This window comes from Pongo pygmaeus, chromosome 9 (genome assembly GCF_028885625.2).
Source record: "Pongo pygmaeus isolate AG05252 chromosome 9, NHGRI_mPonPyg2-v2.0_pri, whole genome shotgun sequence".
Lineage (NCBI taxonomy): Eukaryota > Metazoa > Chordata > Mammalia > Primates > Hominidae > Pongo > Pongo pygmaeus.
The window spans coordinates 123,296,787-123,315,302 of NC_072382.2; the positions used below are offsets into that span (position 1 = coordinate 123,296,787).

The following is an 18,516-nucleotide window of genomic DNA, read 5'->3' on the forward strand; positions in this document are numbered from 1 at the left end:
TATTATAATTGCCTTGAATTTATAGAATCAATTTGGAGGAGAATCGACATGTTAATACTATTGAGTCTTCTGATCCATGAATATAGTATCTTTTTCCATTTCTTCTTTAATTTCTCTTAGTACTTTGTAGTTTCCAATGTAGAGGTCCTGTACATCTTTTATTAGCTTTATTCCTAGGTATTTTAAATTTTTTTGGTATTACTGTAAATGGAATTTTATTTTCTCATTTTTGCTCTAGTATATAAGAATACAACTGATTTTTTATATATTCATCTTGTATTCTGTGACCTTGCTAAGGTAATTCATTAGTTCTAGTAGGTTTTTAGATTCTATGTAAGCAATCATACCATTTGCAAAGAGTGACAGTTGTATTTCTTCCTTTCTGATCTTAATGTCTTTTATGTATTCTCTCATTCTTCCCTTCTTCCTTTTTCTCTTCTTTCTTGTCCTTCTTTCTTCTCTTTCCCTCCTTTCCTCCATTTTCTCCCTTCTGATTTCTTTCATTCTTCTTATCACAATGGCTAGGACCTCTATACAGTGTTGAATAGAGGTAGTGAAAGTGGGCATTCTTGCCTTGTTCTCTCTCTCTGGGGGAAACAATTCAGCCTTTTTACCATTAACTATGGTGTTAGCAGTAGATTTCTTTATCAACATTTGGGAAGTTCCCTATTATCACTAGTTGTTGAGTATTTTTTTTTTTTTATCATAATCAGATACTGGATTTTGTCAAATGCTATTTTTACATTTATTAAAATGATGATTTTTTTCCTATTACTATGATGATTAAATATTACATTAATCAATTCTTGAATATTAAAACAACCTGAAATTACTAGGACAAACTCTACTTGGTCATAATGCATTATCCTTTTTATGTGCAGCTAGGTTTGATTTGCTAATATTTTGTTAAAGATTTTTGCATTATTTGTGAGAGATACTTGTCTGTAATTTTTTTTTTTTTGTAAAATCTTTCTTAAGTTTTGATATTAGTGTTTGGCTAGTATAAAACAAGCAGAGTGGTAAACCCCTCTTCCTCTTTTTTAGGACAAAGTTTGGTGTTATTTTTTCTTGAGTAATTCCCTAATGAAACTGTCCAGGCATTAAGTTTTCTTTTTGGGAATATTTTTTGATAAGAGATTTAATTTCTCTGGTTGATATAAGACTATTCAGATTTTCTTCTTTTTGTTTCAATTTTGATGAGTTGTGTGTTTCAAGAAATTTGTCCCTTCATGTAAGTTGTGACATTTGTTGGCCTTATGTTATCAATGATATGTTCTCTTTATCTTTTTAATGTCTGTAGGGTCTTTGGTGATTATTTCATTCCTGATATTGGTGATTTGTATATTTTCTCTATTTTTCCTTAGTTTAGGTGTTTGAATACTCTTGATCTTTCCAAAGAATCTGCTTTTGGCTCTGTTGATTTTCTATTGTCTGTTTTCTGTTTTGTTGCTTTTTTTCTTTATTATTATTTTTTCCCTTATTTGTTTTGTTGTTCTTTTTGTAGCTTATTAAGATATAACCTTGGGTTATTGATTTTATATCTTCTTTTCTAATGTAAGCATTTAAAGCTGTAAGTTTTCCTTTAAATACTAATTTAGCTATATGCCACATATTTAGATATGTTTTTAGTGTTTTTAAGTTCAGAGTACATTTAATGTCCCCTTTTAAAACTGAGATATGGGCTGCACACAGTGGCTCATGCCTGTAATCCCAGCACTTAGGAACACCAAGGCAGGAGGATCACTTGAGGCCAGGAGTTCAAGACCAGCCCAGGCACCATAGCAAAACCTTGTCTCTACAAAAAAATAAAAAAATTAACTGGGCATGCCTGTGATCCCAGTTGCTCCGGAGGGTGAGGTGGGAGGCTCACTTGAGCCCAGGAGGTCAAGGCTGCAGTGAGATGTGATTGTGTCAGTGCACTCCAGCCTGGGTGACAGAGCAAAACTGGGTCTCAAAAAAATAAAAAACAGATAAAATTGAGATATAATTCACATACTATAAAGTTCACCATTTTAAAGTGTACAGTTCATATGTTTTTAGTATTATTCAATCATCACCATTATCTAATTCCAGAACATTTTCATCAATCCATAAATATCTCTTGATTTTTATCTTCAAATGATAAGTTACTTAACAAAGTGTTATTTAATTTGCAGGTATTTGGGGGTTTCATAGATATCTTGTTATTGATTTCTAATTTAATTTCCTATAGTCAGAGAAGACACTTTGTGTGATTTCAGTCCCTTTAGATTTGTTGAGATTTGTTTTGAGATCCAGCATGTGGTCTATATTGTTGAATATATCACATGCACTGGGAAGGAATAGGTATTAAGCAGTTGTTTGAGGCAGTGTTGTATAGATATTATTTATATGAAGGTGGTTGATAATGTTGTTCAGATCTTTTGTGTTCATATTGATTTTTGGGGGGTCTAGTTCTCTAAATTCCTAAGAGAGGAATGGTAAGATCTCCTACTATGGTTCTGAAATTGCCTGTTGCTCCTTTAAATTCTGTCAATTTTTGCTTTATTTTGGTATGCATCTTGAGTCTCTGTTGTTAAGTGTGTTCACATTTATAATAATATTTTCTCATGAATTATCCATTTTATCATTATGAACTATCTCTCTTTATCTATTGTAATGCCCTTTGCCTTAAAATCTATTTTATCTGATATTAAAATAGTTACTGTAGCCTTCTTCTGTTTACTATTTGGATAGTACATCTTTTTTTGAGTTGGTGTCTTACTCTGTCACCCAGGCTGGAGTGCAATGGTATGATCTCGGCTCACTGCAACCTCGGCCTCCTGGGTTCAAGCGATTCTCCTGCCTTAGCCTCCTGAGTAGCTGGGATTTCAGGTGCTCACCACCACACCTGGCTAATTTTTGTATTTCTAATAGAGATGGGGTTTCACCGTGTTGGTTAGGTTGGTCTTGAACTCCTGACCTCAAGTGATCCGCCTGCCTTGGCCTCCCAAAGTGCTGGGGTTACAAGTGTGAGACACCACGCCCAGCCCTGGATAGTACATCTTTTAACATCCATTTGCTTTCAACCTATCTATGTCTTTATATTTAAAGTGGTTTTTTTTTTCTCTTTTTTGAAGTTGGGTCTTGTGTGTTGTCCAGGCTGGTCTTGAACTCCTGGGTTCAAGTGATCCTGCCAAATAGTTGGAATTAAAGGCACATGCCACCATGTCCAGTTCTTTGAAGTGTTTCTTCTAGACAACATATAGTAGGGTCTTGCTTTTTTTACTCATTCTGCCAAGCTCTGCTTTTTAACTGAAATGCTTAGGCCATTAACATTTAATATAATTATTGATGAATTTGAATTTAGGACTAATATTTCATTTATTTTCTTTTCATTTCTCCTATTTATTATTCCTCTGTTCCTTCTGTCCTCTCTCCTTTTGTATTATCTAGATACATTAAGTATTCTACTTTTATTTAGATTTTTTGGGGGGCTTATCTATGTGTATTTCTAGTGGCTTCTCTAAGGGTTACAACATACATATCTAATCTTTTATAGTCTTCTTTGAGTTGATATTGCACTTAACATAAAATTTAGAACCCTTTCAACCATACAAGTCCCTTTTCTCCTCCCCCGCCTATATGTTAGTTTCATATTTATCACATCAACACACATTACAAAACCCACAAAGCAGTGTTTGTTTTTGCTTTAAATTATCATATGAATTTCAAATAACTTAAATATTTACCCAGATATTTACCATTTCTCTTGCTTGCTCTTCCTTCTGGAAAAATCTCTGTTTACCCATGGGAAATTTCCCTGCAGCCTAAAGAAATTCCTATAGCATTTCCCGTAGTGAGATCTGTTGGCTGTGAATTCTCTTGTTTTTCCCTTGTTTGAAAATCTCTATTTTATTCACCTTCATTCCTGAAGGATATGTTTATTGGATAGAGAATTCTGGGTTGACAGTAATTTTCTTCCAGTACTTTAAAGATGTCTACTGTTTTCTTGTTTTGGTGGGTTCTGATGAGAAACCTGTCTTCACTTTAGCTATCATTCTCCTGTGTGTAACATGCCATTTTTCTCTAGATGCTTTGAAGTTTTTTTTTTCGTTGGTTTTCAGCAGTTTTGGTATGATGTGTCTAGGAGGGCTTTTCTTTGAGTTTATTCTCTATGTAGATGCTGATTTTGAATCTATGTTTATATCTTTCAACAAATTTGGGAAATTTTCAGCCATTATTTCTTCAAATATTTTTTTTCTGCTCCCATCCCTTTCTCCTGTTCTTCTCGGACTCCAGTTACATATTAGACCTACTGTTATTGTTCCCTGTGTCCTTGGCAATCTTTTTTTCTTTGAAATCTTTTTTCCCCTGTATGTTCTCTAGGACATACAGATAGATCTATAGTTTCTACAGATCTATATTTATTTTGAAGTTCACTAATTCCTCTGTCATTGCTTTTCTGATGTTGAGCCCATCAGTAAATTTCTTATTTCAGAAATTATATTTTTCTGTTATAAAATTTGTTTGGTTTCTTTTTAAAAATTGTTTCCACTTCTCTGCGAGAATTCTTTTCTCTCATTCATTTCGCGTGTGTTTTTCTTTCCCTCATGGGACATGGTTATAATAGCTATTTTAAAATTCCAGCCAGGTATGGTGGCTCATGCCTATAATCCCAGCACTTTGGGAGGCCGAGGCAGGTGGATCACTTGAGGTGAGGAGCTCGAGACCAGCCTGACCAACATGGTGAAACCCTGTCTGTACTAAAAATATAAAAATGAGCTGGGCGTGGTGGTGCATGCCTGTAATCCTAGCTACTTGGGAGGTTGAAGCAGGAGAATCGCTTGAACCCAGGAGGCAGAGGTTGCAGTGAGCTGAGATTGCACCACTGCACTCCAGCCTGGGCAACAGAGTAAGACTGTGTCTCAAAAAATAAAAAATTAAAAAAAAAAAATTCCAATATATGGGTCACTTGGGATTGGCACCTTTTGACTATCTTTTCCCTTGAGAATTGGACACATCTATGGATATGTTTATATGCTGTATGTTAAGTAATTTTGGTTTGTATTCTGCACGTGTGAATGAAATTCATGAAATTAAGCCTTCTGGAGGATATTGATATTTTTGTTTCAGCATGTAATCAGCCTGTTTAGGTTCTGACCCTGAGTTCTGTCTTGCTTTCTGTAGGTGGTGGTTTAACTCTCAGTTCAGTATGCTAAGCCTTTGTTACACTGGTTTGTGTCTGTTTCGTGCACGTACACTTCAGGGGTTAGGCTGCAACTTGTGTAAGTTCATACACAAAATTAGGAGATTTACTTTTTTGACACTCCCTGCTATGGGATTCCATCCACACTTTCCCTACCCTATAGGGGCTCCTTTCTCTGGTTCCTTTGGGGGAAATAATATCTATTGCAGTTTTAGCTGTGACTGAGACTGAGGTGCACCCCATGACTGGGACTTTTCCTTTGGGCAAAGCTTTACCAGGATATTCATGACTTGTGTGTGTAGCTTCTCTAGGTTTTAAATCTCCACAAGTGGCTTGCTTTTGTTTACTTTTCAGCATCCACTGGTAGTTGTTTTTTGTCCAGAGTTTTCAGCTGTAATTAGCAGGAAGGATGGGCTATAGAGGGCTAATACTGTCATAGTAGAACTGAAACCCCAGTTACTTAATTTTTAATCAAGCGTTGGTGGGAGTCATAGATTTGGATTTCAGTCCTACCTCTGCTGTTCACAGTCTACCATTTTAATATTAAGCCCGTGTTTCTTCATTTGGGAAAAAAATTGAGATACTAGGACTTGCTCCACCTGTCCCTAGGATTGTGTGGAACTGATGAGATAATGGATGTCAATGTCTTCTGTAAACGGAAAAATTGTTTTCAAGTGGTTGTCATTGCTGTTATGTCTATGTGCACGTGTGTGCATGCCTGTGGGCATGTGTACATGGTTTCTGCACAATTACCTCCACAGCAGTGGTGTCATCATAGATTTTTCCTCTTCAGGCACTTCCTGGACCTCACTACTACACGTGGGGAGACCACGGCGGAATCATCACGGCCATTGCCCAGGGCATGGAAACCAACGAGCTAAAGTAAGTGTCTCTGATGAGGCCTTTTAACATCAAACTTTCTCCCAGAAATTTACGTCTGTGATTATAATTGGATTATCTCTCTACAGCACTATGTTGTTGACAGCACAATTTGTGATCTCTGGATATGAGTTAAACTTTTTTTTTTTTTTGAGATGGAGTCTCGCTGTCTCCCCCAGGCTGGAATACAGTGGTACGATCTCAGCTCACTGCAACCTTCACCTCCTGGGTTCAAGCGATTCTCCTGCCCCAGCCTCCTGAGTCTGGGATTACAGGCGACTGCCACCACGTCCAGCTAATTTTTGTATTTTTAGTAGAGACAGGGTTTTACCATGTTGATCAGGCTAGTCTCGAACCCCTGACCTCAGATGATCCACCTGCCTCGGCCTCCCAAAATGCTTGGATTACAGGTGTGAGCCACTGTGCCCACCCCGATTTAAACTCTTTATCTCTAAAATGGGAATATAAGAACTTGTCCTTTCTATCACAAAGGGAGATTGTGAGCAAGAGGTCAATTAATAATAATGGCCAAATAATTAAGTGGAGGCTCTTTAATTTGTCCTTCTTTGCTTTGTGTCTTTATTACATAGAACGACTAATAATAAATAGCAATAATAATAATAATACATGAGTAACAATTACAGAATGCATACTACTTGATAGCCATTGACTTTTGGTGCATTAGGTTGGTGGGGGGTCTCATGGAGCTGGAAGGGGTGTTTAGGGTTAACTGCATCATTTCACAGATGAGAAAACAGGCTCAGCAAGGCAAAGTAACTTGCCCAGGGTCATTCCCTTTGTTAGTGACAGAGACGGGATTAGCACTTGGGTTTTTAGATTTCGTCCTGCATTCTTTGCAATATATTGTTCTGAAAAGCAAAACTGTCAAGAGTTTGTAACCTTTACACCCTTACGTTCTGATTTTATCAGAACCAGTCCTCTGATTACCTTTGGCTCGTTTCTGAATGGTTCATGTTAGGTCAAGTTCATGCTGGACCACACTTCTCCCTGTTTTTGAGCTGAACCCATTAGATGTATTGGTGAAGGATCTGGAGAGGGCTTCTGTAACTATCTTGTTTATTGCAAGGACAAAGCTTTCTTTTTCTTTGCTCCTTTTAGAAACGGGGCCAGCAGTAAGTGAGAGGTGGGTGGTTTGGAAAAAGAGATCTTAGCAGCTGTTTTTTTCCCTGTGGTTAATTTGACATGTGCTGAGCAGCCTGGCCTCAGAGAAGGAGAAAGAAGCAAAGTACTGGTATTTGGCATTCCACCTGGCTGTTCTCTGTTCTCTGTGTAGCACTGGTTAGCTATTTCTTTAGAGGCAATACTCCGAAGAGGTCCTGTTTGTATGCAACACTCTGTATTCATATTCAGATTGGTGTTTGCTCAGACAACGACCATCACAGAGCACAGTACTTCCCACATTTGTGCTATCATTTATATACCCATTAATTTAATTTTCATTTCATATGTTCAGCAAGCACTGATTGTGCCAGGTGCTGTGTATCTATAGATGAATAGGATGCATGCCACCCTGTAGTTGAAAGGTGGGTGAGGAAACAATTGTAGCATTTGGTATACTGCTATGTGTGTAATACGCACGTAGGGGACATAGTTTGGCTTCCTAGGAATACATTTCATTCTTTGTATGGCTTTCAGATTTCAGAGTCAGTTCTCGATTTGCCTTGTTTAACTTCTCTGAAAATTAAATTTGCATTCCAAACTGGCTCCTCTGAAGGAGTTAGTGTGATTCTAGTCCTCTTACACCATCTGTCGGTGCATATGTGCTCAGGGAACGCAGCGTCATTCTGCACTAGCTGGAGCAAAACATGATCAGGAAAATAAACTTGCTGCCAGAAAATCATAAAGCCTTCCCCAGACATTTCAAAATGACTTGGGGATTGTAGACTTTGGGGGATTGTGGACACTGTAGCATTCCTCTATTTGTATACATTTCATTTGGAGGTGTCTGTTTGAATAGTTCAAATAAAGCATTTGAAAATACGAAAATACATACAAGCCTCCTATTGACAGGTGCATGTGTCCCACATAACAACCTGAGCTTGGCCTAAATCTGTGTAGCCACCTGGCATTTACTCAGTATGTTGTTCACAGAGGTATTTTGCTTCTTCCCCTGCTGCTCTGAAAAGCAAGAAATAATATTCAAGTTAGTTGATATTCTCAAACTACAATGGTGATTTACTGTGATACCCATGCACAAGGAGAGGTTGCTTCTGACAAGACTGGATATCTGTTGCTGGCCTAGGGCTTCAGGCCTCTTCTAAGTTTGGCCTCCCCAACCACAGAGATCTCTTTTCCTTTATGACTCATAGCATGTATTGGCTGTCCCATTCATTTGGCATTGATCATATTCTGACTCCTTGTTAGTTACCTTTACATGATGCGCCTGAATTCTGCAAGTCGTTAGTAAGGTCTTTGGAGGTAAATATTTCTGCTCGATATAGGTTAGCAGGCACTTAGCAAATATTTGATTGAAATAGGTCATGCCTACTTAATCTTCCAAGATTGCTTATGGTTTTTTTTTTAACTGATTTATGAAACTAGAGGAGACCTAGCTAGTGTGCCAATTGCACAGCTCCAAGGGGACCACTGCCATTGTGCTCCATGTCAATGACAACCCCTGGAGCACAGATGTGAGTGGAGGCTCCCTGGATGTGTGCAACCTGGTGGTACCCGAGAGACCCCAGAGATAACCTAATCCACTTTCCTTAGTTTTCACATGAGGGAATAAGAGATTAGTCAGGAGTTAATGCCCACACTGGAACTTGAGCATATTTCTGTTAGGAATCATTTCAGGTCAATTACACAGACAACTGTCGAACATCTACAATGAAGCAGATACTGTGCTAGATACCAAGGATGCAAAGGCGAGCGGGGCACGGATCGGGAGCTGCCTGTGCCCACGGTGGCTGTGTGATGTTTCTGAGCCAGATGCAGAGAGAGAGGCCGGGAGGAGGGGGTTGTTTGAAAGAGGGCTTTCTGCTCTGATTTTACTCATCTTTAGGGAGGAAAGCCAAGTAAAGTAGCATTAGTAACTCAAATAGGTTGTAGTGGGGACAGAAATTGAAGCATTGCTCAAAGTAAACATTAGGGTTTTTTTTTTTTGGTTGATGTTCTTCTAAGTTATGCATGTCTTTCTCTCCCTGATTAGCACAGATATCTAGGAGTTGACTGTTATTTCTTTCAGCTTCTGCCTTGAGTCTCCTCTGAGACTGTTACCTTTGTTATTGTTAATTGAAATTGAGAGCAAGAAGTGGAACACTGTTTTGCTCTTGTGTCTACATGTCTGAAATGGGTAAATAAGAACCTGCACTGGGGATCCACTTATTCGTTCATTCAGCACGCTGCTCCTGTGAACCTGCTCATGGGAGGCATAGGAGCAGTGGCTTTTTTGTCAGAGAAGGGGCTGTTGCATTTTTGCACCCCGACCGAAGAAGATTCAAACACGTTTGTCAGCTTGATCACGGAAGATAAGATCAATTTCTGTTTCTTCGCTGTGGTTTGCTTGTCAGCGTGATGATATTATTCGTAATCAGTAATAATATTTTGAACTTGCCCCAAAGCATCTTTTTTTTCTAAGATATCCAATTTCATAGGGGCTTCTCTCTGGAACTCCTGAAAAGCCCCTGAAAAGACTCCACGCAGCAGAGCAGCTGTCTTTTCTGGACCTGGGCTCTGGAAGCAGCCCCACAGTTCCAGAATGTGGGAGGCAGTGGTTAATGTCTTCACTTGCTTGCAGCACCTCTCAGTGGTACAGTTGCCGGGAGAGCCACCCCTACTTTATCCTAACCTCTGTGGTTTTTCTGCCCCTTGAGGTATAGAGAAGCAGGTGTTCTTATCACCGGTTTTTTTTTTTTTTTTTTCCTGGAGTGCAGTGGTGCGATCTCGGCTCACTGCAACCTCCACTTCCCAGACTCAAGCGGTCCTCCCATCTCAGCCTCCCAGTAGCTGGGACCATAGGCGTGAGCCAGCATGCCTGGCTAGTTTTTACATCTTTTTTTTTTTTTTTTTTTTCTGTAGAGATGGGTTTCGCCATGTTGCCCAGGTTGTTCTCATTTGAACTCCTGAGTTCAAAGTGATCCACCTGCCTTCCTAAGTGTTGGGATTACAGGTGTCAGCCCCCAAGCTTGGTCTTTATCACCTTTTAACTGTTAAGAAACCGAGAAACAGGGTTAAAAAAATGCAGTGCAGTTTCTTTAACTTCCTTCAACAAGCGTTTATGAATAATGCCCTTTCTGTGTGCTAGGAAAGATTTGAGGTGCCGGGGCAGAAAAGTAAGAGGTCTTATTCCTGATGAATGGCAATCTAGTAGAAAACACTCACAAAATCAAGTCACTGAAATATAGTGAGGTATAAGGTTATGGACAGCCCTGGTGCAGTGGGAGCCAGAATGAGGGCCAGGTGCTGCTATCTGGGGGACAGAGGAGGACTTCTGGGAGAGGAAACCCCAGCTGAGCTTAAAAGGATATAAAGCAAGGTCGGAATGCTTTTCCAGGACTAGAGAGACCTTGAGCAAGGGCCAAAGCATGATCAGTGGGGAATGTGCACAGCTCTTGAGTATTAATAGAATGCAAATTTCCAGGTGGGAAGTGGTGAGAAACGAGGCTGGAGGAAGGTATGTATGTAGAGGTCAGGTCCTGGGGGACCTCACCTGTGCCTTACTAAAGAGATTAAAGTTTGCTTTGAGGTGATAGGGTCCCTTTGAAGGATTTTAGTAGGGGAATGACATGGCTAGACTTGCATTATAGAACGATGGATCTGGCAGAATGGACAGGATGGATTCAGTGGAGAGAGACTGGAGGTGAGAGCTGATGCTGGGGTGTGTTTGAGGACTAAGTCTGCAGGGCATGGTTTCACCTGGGTTGATGGGAGAAGTGATTATACCGCTCATAGAAAGGCAGAGGTAAAGGAGCAGGCTTGCAGGGCCGTATATTAAATGCAGACATGGACAGGTTGAATTGAAGCCTCTGTGGTGTGTCCAAGGGGCGATGTCCAGCAGGAATCTGGACATATTACAACATCCGGTTCAGCCTTCCACCACCCTTTGCAAGAATTTTCTCCATGCCATCTGTGATAGACAATCTTTTGTTCTATACTTGAACATTTCTATTAATGGGGACTTTGTCATATCAAAAAGTGCTTCCATTTTACTTTGGGACAGTTTGCTGTTCATTTGTTCACTAATTCATTTGTGAATGAAAGTTCTCTGGTAAGGGAGATCCCAAATTCTCCTCCCTCCAGCTTGTATTCGTGGACTTTGTTCTGCTCCCTGGAGATGCACAGTAGATATTTCCTTTTGCATGAAAGCCTTTGAAGTGTTTAAGGACACTGTCATGTTCTCCTGAGTGTCTGCCATTTCATGATGAATATCCCCGGTTCCTTTCCTCATATTCTATAGAGCCTCAATCTCCATCTTCTAGGTTCTCCCTTAGGTCTGCCTCACGATGTCAGTGCCTTAAAATGTGGTACCTGGATCTGGCCCCAATAGCCTGAAACATGCAGAAGACGTTGAGATTTTGCCTTCACGATTCTGAACACTCTGTATCTATTAATAAAAACCTCTGACAGTGTTTACATTTTTAACAGCCATCTCAAACTGGTGGCTCCTATTAATTTTTTTTTTTGAGAGGAGGTATCATTTGCATGCCACAGGATGCTCAGATATTGACTACACCACTTAATCAGTTCTGAAGGGTGCATGTCAAGATGTAGAGTATTTCCATCACTCCAGAAAATACTCACGTGCCCCTTTCCAGTCAGTGATCTCCACCCCCAAACCCCTGCCCCAATTACAGGCAACCACTAGTATGTTTATCGCTGTAGCTGCCTATTCCAGAATTTCATTTGTTTGTATGTTTTGTATTTGGCTTCTTTTACTCAGCATGATGATTTTGAGATTTATCCATCTTTTAACTGGTATCAGTAGGCTGAGTTCACTTTAACTAAAATACCTGAGATCCTTCTTTCTTATGGATCTTATTAAAGACCAGATGTTCCCCATCCTGTATTTGAGCAAATAGGTTTTTGAAACTACGTGTGGAGCTTTATTTTTATTTTTGCTAATTTTTTTGGTTTGAATTGTATTTTTGGCATTTATTTATTTTTATTTATTTTTTTGAGACGGAGTCTCACTCTGTCGCCAGGCTAGAGTGCAGTGGCGCCATCTTGGCTCACTGCAACCTCCGCCTCCCAGGTTCAAGCGTTTCTCCTGCCTCAGCCTCCCGAGTCGCTGGGATTACAGGCAAGCACCACCATGCATGGCTAATTTTTGTATTTTTAGTAGAGATGGGGTTTCATCTTGTTGGTAAGGCTAGTCTCGATCTCTTGACCTTGTGATCCGCCCGCCTTGGCCTCCCAAAGTGCTGGGATTACAGGCGTGAGCCTCCGTGCCTGGCCCCAGCATTTATTATATTATTTATGCAATTAGCCTTTTACCCTTTGTAAATTTGGCAGATTCACCTTCCGGATCCCTATCCAGATCATTGACAGATGTGTTGAGCTCTGTGAGAACTAGAAGTCTTATCTTGGGTTGAGATCAAACCATACGTCAGCACTCTCAGGATGTGCTTATTTTACCATCAGTGAATTTTATCTGACTGCATGGTCCACAAAGATCTTCATGAAAAAAAGAATGTTCTGTATCATTGTCCTGTTTTTCAAATCAAGAATTACCATGAGGAAAGGAAATGGAGTTAGTCTGTTGTGACTTGTGTGTGAAACCATTTGGGTTCTTAGCCTTGACCTCCTTTTCGTCTGAGTGCTCTCAAATAAACTGTTTCATAATCCATTCTTGAAACCACCTTTTCTTCATTAAGGAAATAAAAGTATTTTCCCTATTCTAGTTTTTGAGATCTTTGTTCTTCATAATTCTTCTAGAGATTATTGAAAAGGATGCTATAATCATCCTATCTTTTAAGTCTTTCAGTTCCTTAGAATTTATTTTGTACTCATTTTCCTTTAACTTAAATGGTTTTTCTTGTCCAATTTGAAGATTATTTTCCTTGATAAAGATAAAAGCAAAATAGAAATTATTTTTTTTGTTTTTTTAGACCCAGCTTTACTACTATGTTGTTATTCAAAGATTTTTTCTTTTTTTACTAACAAAGTCTTTATTTCTTTTGTTCTCAGCTTTCCAATCAGCCAGAAAACATAAAGTATTTTCAATTCAAAGTTCTAGTAAAGATAGGCAGAACTGAGTGATGGTTTTCATAAATGAATGAATGAATGAATGGATGAATGTATATCAAGTGCTCTGGTTTTTTAAATTGATGCATATGATTATGTCTGCTATTATTTGTTCTACTGGCCATCAGAGCAATGATCCTATTCCTTTCTAATTCTTTGTAGAACTTGCCAGATAACCAATCTACTGACCCACCAGTCTGCCAATTATTTTGGTAATTTGAAACATAAACCTTGATTCATTTTGAACTTATCTTGCTACTATTCCAACAGACTACTGGCTATGAGAATTACAGCTAGAATTAGCTAGCAGTAACTGAATTTTTTGCTCTTGGTTATATGACTTTTTTTCCCACCTTGAGTGTGTTCTTTAGAAACCTGAACTAATCAGGAACCTTTCTGCATAGCTGCCTGCTAGAATCCTAAGTTGGGTATCTACCACACTTCTTCCTTTTAGAGTATCTGTGGTTATATTACACTTTATTATTATATTATCTGACCTTCCCATCTTCTTGAGAGTTTTTGGCCCTGGGATTATGTCTATATTTTTATCTGAACAGTTTGATTTCTTCATTCCTAAAGACTAGTGCCCTATATCCTCTTTCATAACTTAAGAATGCAAAGATGGGCCAGATGTGGTGGCTCATGCCTGTAATTCCAGCACTCTGGGAGGCTGAGGTGGGTGGATCATTTGATGTCAGGAGTTTGAGACCAGCCTGGCCAACAAGGTGAAATCCCATCGCTACTAAAAATACAAAAAAAAAAAGAATGCAAAGATGACTTTGATTCTTCACAAGGTTCTTGTCACTTACTTTTACCAATACAAGTTCTCCTTTGGGGGTCAGAATTCAGTCCAAAATACGTGTTCTCTTAAATGTTGCTGTTTATAAGACAAGAGCCTTTTCCCCAAAATTCTGAAGAGCACCATTTTCTAAATGAGCAGTGTATTTTCAGATACAAGCTATGCTTGGTCATGTACCTGCTTGTTATTTCATTAATGAGTTATTGTCAGAGTCCTCTGGGAACTCTCAAGAAATGGGGTGATTTATTTCCTGAGGTTATGTTGGGTTCGAGGAGCTCTTAAAGAGAATTAACTTGGCAATGTATACATAGATGGACTTTAGCATTACCACTGAGTGGGCAGATGGCTACCATCATGTCTGGATAATAGGTTGACTCTGTTGGTTCAGTTTGCTTTAAAAGTAATATAAACCTTTAGCTTATCACACTGGTTACAAGAAGGAGACTGAATGAGTTAATTTATCCAGATATCTGCTTCAAAATTTTCTTAAACCAAAAGCATATCTGCCAGGTGAGATTTCTCCCCTTGTGAGAGATTTGTAGGGGGAGATTACTTAGTCTCCCATTGACACTTATTATTCTGCCTTGTAACCCTACCAGTTGGTTTAACCCCTAGCCTTTTTGTAGCAGTTTTTTTTTTTTTAGGCAGGGTCTCACTCTGTCACCCAGGTGGGACTACAGTGGTGCAGTGATGGCACACTGCAGCCTCCCACTCTTGGACTCAAGCAATCCTCACACCTCAGCCTCCAGAGAAGTAGCTGGGACCACAGGGGGCACCACGACACGTGACTAATTTTTTACAAAAATTTTCTGTAGAGATGCGGTTCTCATTATGTTTCCCAGGCTGGTCTCAAACTCCTGGCCTCAAAAGATCCTTCCACCTTGGCCTCCCACAGTGCTGGGATTACAGGCATGTGCCACCACACCTGGCCAAATCAATTTTAATAATCTCAATATGAGATGAAGTGTTTGGATGGAGTGATGTCATGAAAAGATTTATGTCAAGGATTAGAATCCCAAAGGTGTAAAACTAAAATCTCAAAAACATAAGAAAGGTGAAAGAAAAAGTTTTGCATACAATTTGGATTTAAGAAGGGCCCAGAAGCCCTGTGATTCTAAACAAGGCTTGAATTGAGTGATTTCTCATGTCAAGCACCTCTCCAGCTCACTGGGTGATAAAACAAGTGTTGGGCAGATTTTCTTCCATGCCTCCCTCTCCCTCCCTCTTCTCCTTTTCCTTCTTCAATACCAAAGGTAATGTAAAATCAGTGCAGTTACTCAAACGCTGCTTAGTTTTCTCAAGGGCTGGCTTCCTGGTTCTGTTATAGTCTGTCTTGGAGACTTTCCTCAGTATATACTTTCCTTCAACTTTTTACTTTTTAATTTCTAAGACCACGGAAAAGTTGGAAAAAGTGTATAAAGAACACCCATGAAACCTTCACCTACAGTCACAAATTGTTAGTATTTGCCAATTTGCTCTACTTCTATCATTGGTCTATTTATCTACCCTGTGTATCCATCCATTATTTTTTAACTGAATCATTTTAAAGAAAGTTGCAGACATCATGCTCCCTCACAGCTACTTAAACGTGTATCTCCAATAAATAAGGGTATTTTCCTATATAATCACAATGCCATTCTCACACCTAAGAAAATTAACATGAACTTGGTATGACTTATAGACTATATTTTCTCAGTTGTCTCAAATTATTTATGGCCACTTTTCCGCTTCAATCCGGGATTTAGTCAGTCCTGAACTAAACCCTGGATTGGATTTACACATTGCAAATTTGTTTACTCATTGCATTTGGCTGTTATACTCCTTTAGTCTTTTTAAATCTATAACACATTATCTGCCTTTTTTGTTTATTTATTTGGTTTTTATGGCCTTGATTTTTTTGAAGAATCTGGGGCAGTTATCGCGTAGAATATCCCACATTTCGGATTTGTCCAATTTTATAGAATAGTACCCAGAGGATGTGTTATTCTCAATGCTTTATTCAGGAGGCACCTAATATCAAGTTGTCCTGCTATTGATGATGTTTAGTTAAGATTGTGACTCTCTGATCATTCATTGTGAGACTATGTTTTGTAAAATTTTATTTCCCCATTTGTAGTGAATGATTTGTCTGTTCAGACCATCTGAACATCTTGGCCCCAACACCTTCACCCAGTGGTTTTAGCATCCAGTGATGAACTTTGTGTGATTTAGTTATTGCAGTGGGGATTACAGAATGATAATTTTTCTGTAATTACTATTATATTGTTGTTTCCAACCTTTATTAAGTGTCATTCTAATATAAGAAAAAAATTGGGGGCCAGGCGCGGCGGCTCACGCCTGTAATCCCAGCACTTTGGGAGGCTGAGGGGGGCGGATCACGAGGTTGGGAGGTCGAGATCATCTAGGTTAACATGGTGAAACCCTGTCTCTACTGAACATACCAAAAAAAAAAAAAATTATCTGGGTGTGGTGGGGAGCACCTGTAGTCCCAGCTACTCTTGAGGCTGAGGCAGGAGAATGGCATGAACCCGGGAGGCAGAGCTTGTAGTGAGCCGAGATCACGCCAGTGCACTTCAGCCTGGGTGACAGAGTGAGACTCCGTCTCACAAAAAAGAAAAAAAAAAGAAAAAAATTTCTCTTTTGCTCCTCTGTCTTTTAGTATCATTAGATACCCGCATCCTATTTTCATTCAATGTGTAATCTCTTACCATCATTTTTCTTTCTTATGTTTGAATTCTCCTAAATTTGGCCAGTTGGAGCCCCATCAGGCTGGTTCCTGTGTTCTTTTGAGATGACTGCATTTATTTCTGAGCATTTCCTTAAACTTTCCCTGCCTTAGCCCAGGATCAGCCATTTCTCCAAGGAGCCCTGGTTCCTGTTCCTGGTGAATGTTATATGGAAACCAAGACTTTGCCTTAGAGACTTTCACTGCAAGGATTCTCTTACTTGCATTTGGGCAGATACAGTACCAATGAAGGGGAGACCTGGAAAACATTCATCTTCTCTGAGAAGCCAGTGTTTGTGTATGGCCTCCTCACAGAACCTGGGGAGAAGAGCACTGTCTTCACCATCTTTGGCTCAAACAAAGAGAATGTCCACAGCTGGCTGATCCTCCAGGTCAATGCCACGGATGCCTTGGGTAAGCTGCTGCCTCCTTGGACCTTTTCACATGGATGTGCGTGGACTTCCTGTTATGTGCAAAGCACCAGCTTAGATACTGTGTACTCAGAAGAGCCTGAGATTCATTGGGGGAGATGGGCCCATAAGAGTTAGCAAAAAGCATAGGGAGGTAATTGAAGGCCTGCTCAATTCTTCTTAGTAAGACTGGGTGTTATTCTTTGTATCTTAGTTTCTTCATGCAGTTCCTGGCACATGAGAAGTTTAAATATATGTCTGCTGAATATGTAGATAAATGCATGAATGAAAAACATATTTCCAAATCAGCAGTGCCAATTGGACGTATTCAGTGAGTGTGCCTGACTCTCTGTAAGTCAGTGTGTGAAGTGATGCAGGGTCCTCTCAAAGCCATCTAGGATCTAGTTGTGATCTGCTAGTCTAGATACAGGATGCATAAGTATGTGGGGAGAAGTGAAACTCTTCAGCATCCTCTCCCTGCTTCCCCATGTTATCTTACCCTTTCCTACCTCTCAGCCTTGGCTAACCTGATTCTAGCTGCCCGGAGTGCCCTGTTTCTTCTCATTTCCACCCATTCAGCCTCCCCTACTCGAAATCCTTTTCATATCTCAGGATCCAACACATTTGTGGCTGATATCCCAACCAGAAGATGTCTCCCTTCTTCTCTATGTCCAGAACATAAGTGTACGCATAAGTTTGTGTCTGTCACTCGGTGTGTTTCACCTTCCATTGACTAGATTATAAAGCCCTTAAAGATAAGAACTTGCCCTGTGCATATTTGTATTGCACCTACTGGAAAGCCCGATAGCCTTACAGTCAGTAGGAGTTTAATAAGTTTACTGATTCGCATGGCATTGAGTCAAAAGTTGTGTATCAGCTTCGGGTATTATCTAATCTGACTGAAGACACATATATAAGAGACACAAAGTGCCAACATAGACGTAGGCATACTTTGGAATGCTTGTAGAAAGCACCCTGCTTACATTTTGACGAACGTGGCAGATGGAGTGATGGTGCAAGGTATCTTAGCATTTTCCAGCCTCTTTCCATGGAGATTCTGTACCTTCAAGTAGGGCCAGCGAGCCCTCCATTGCCTTCGGGCCACACTACCAGATGTGCCCTCACTGCCCGAGGAACCAGGCTGGGAACATTAACCCACAATGGTATTGCTCATCAAGGGTTCAGCCGTTCCCCAGTTCTCTAGGAGAGAAACACTTCTGAGTACTCGTTTCTAAAGGGCACTGCTGACTCTTCTGTAATGTTTCGGAAATTTGGATAGTGCCTAAAGGTGGCTTGCTTATTCCCAACTTTTCCAGGCAAATTCCTGCGTTTC

At 39.8% G+C, this 18,516-nt stretch overlaps 1 protein-coding gene across 8 annotated transcripts in view; it reads left to right on the forward strand.

Annotated features, from left to right (window-relative positions):
• Positions 1-18,516, forward strand: part of SORL1 (sortilin related receptor 1) — a 180,561-nt gene that overhangs the window by 73,994 nt on the left and 88,051 nt on the right. For all 8 annotated transcript variants that reach the window (XM_063671515.1, XM_063671516.1, XM_054441732.2 and 5 more), the window contains exons 12-13: positions 5,961-6,049; positions 17,009-17,187. In XM_063671515.1, coding sequence (XP_063527585.1) covers positions 5,961-6,049; positions 17,009-17,187 — 268 coding nt within the window. The remainder of the gene's footprint in view (positions 1-5,960; positions 6,050-17,008; positions 17,188-18,516) is intronic.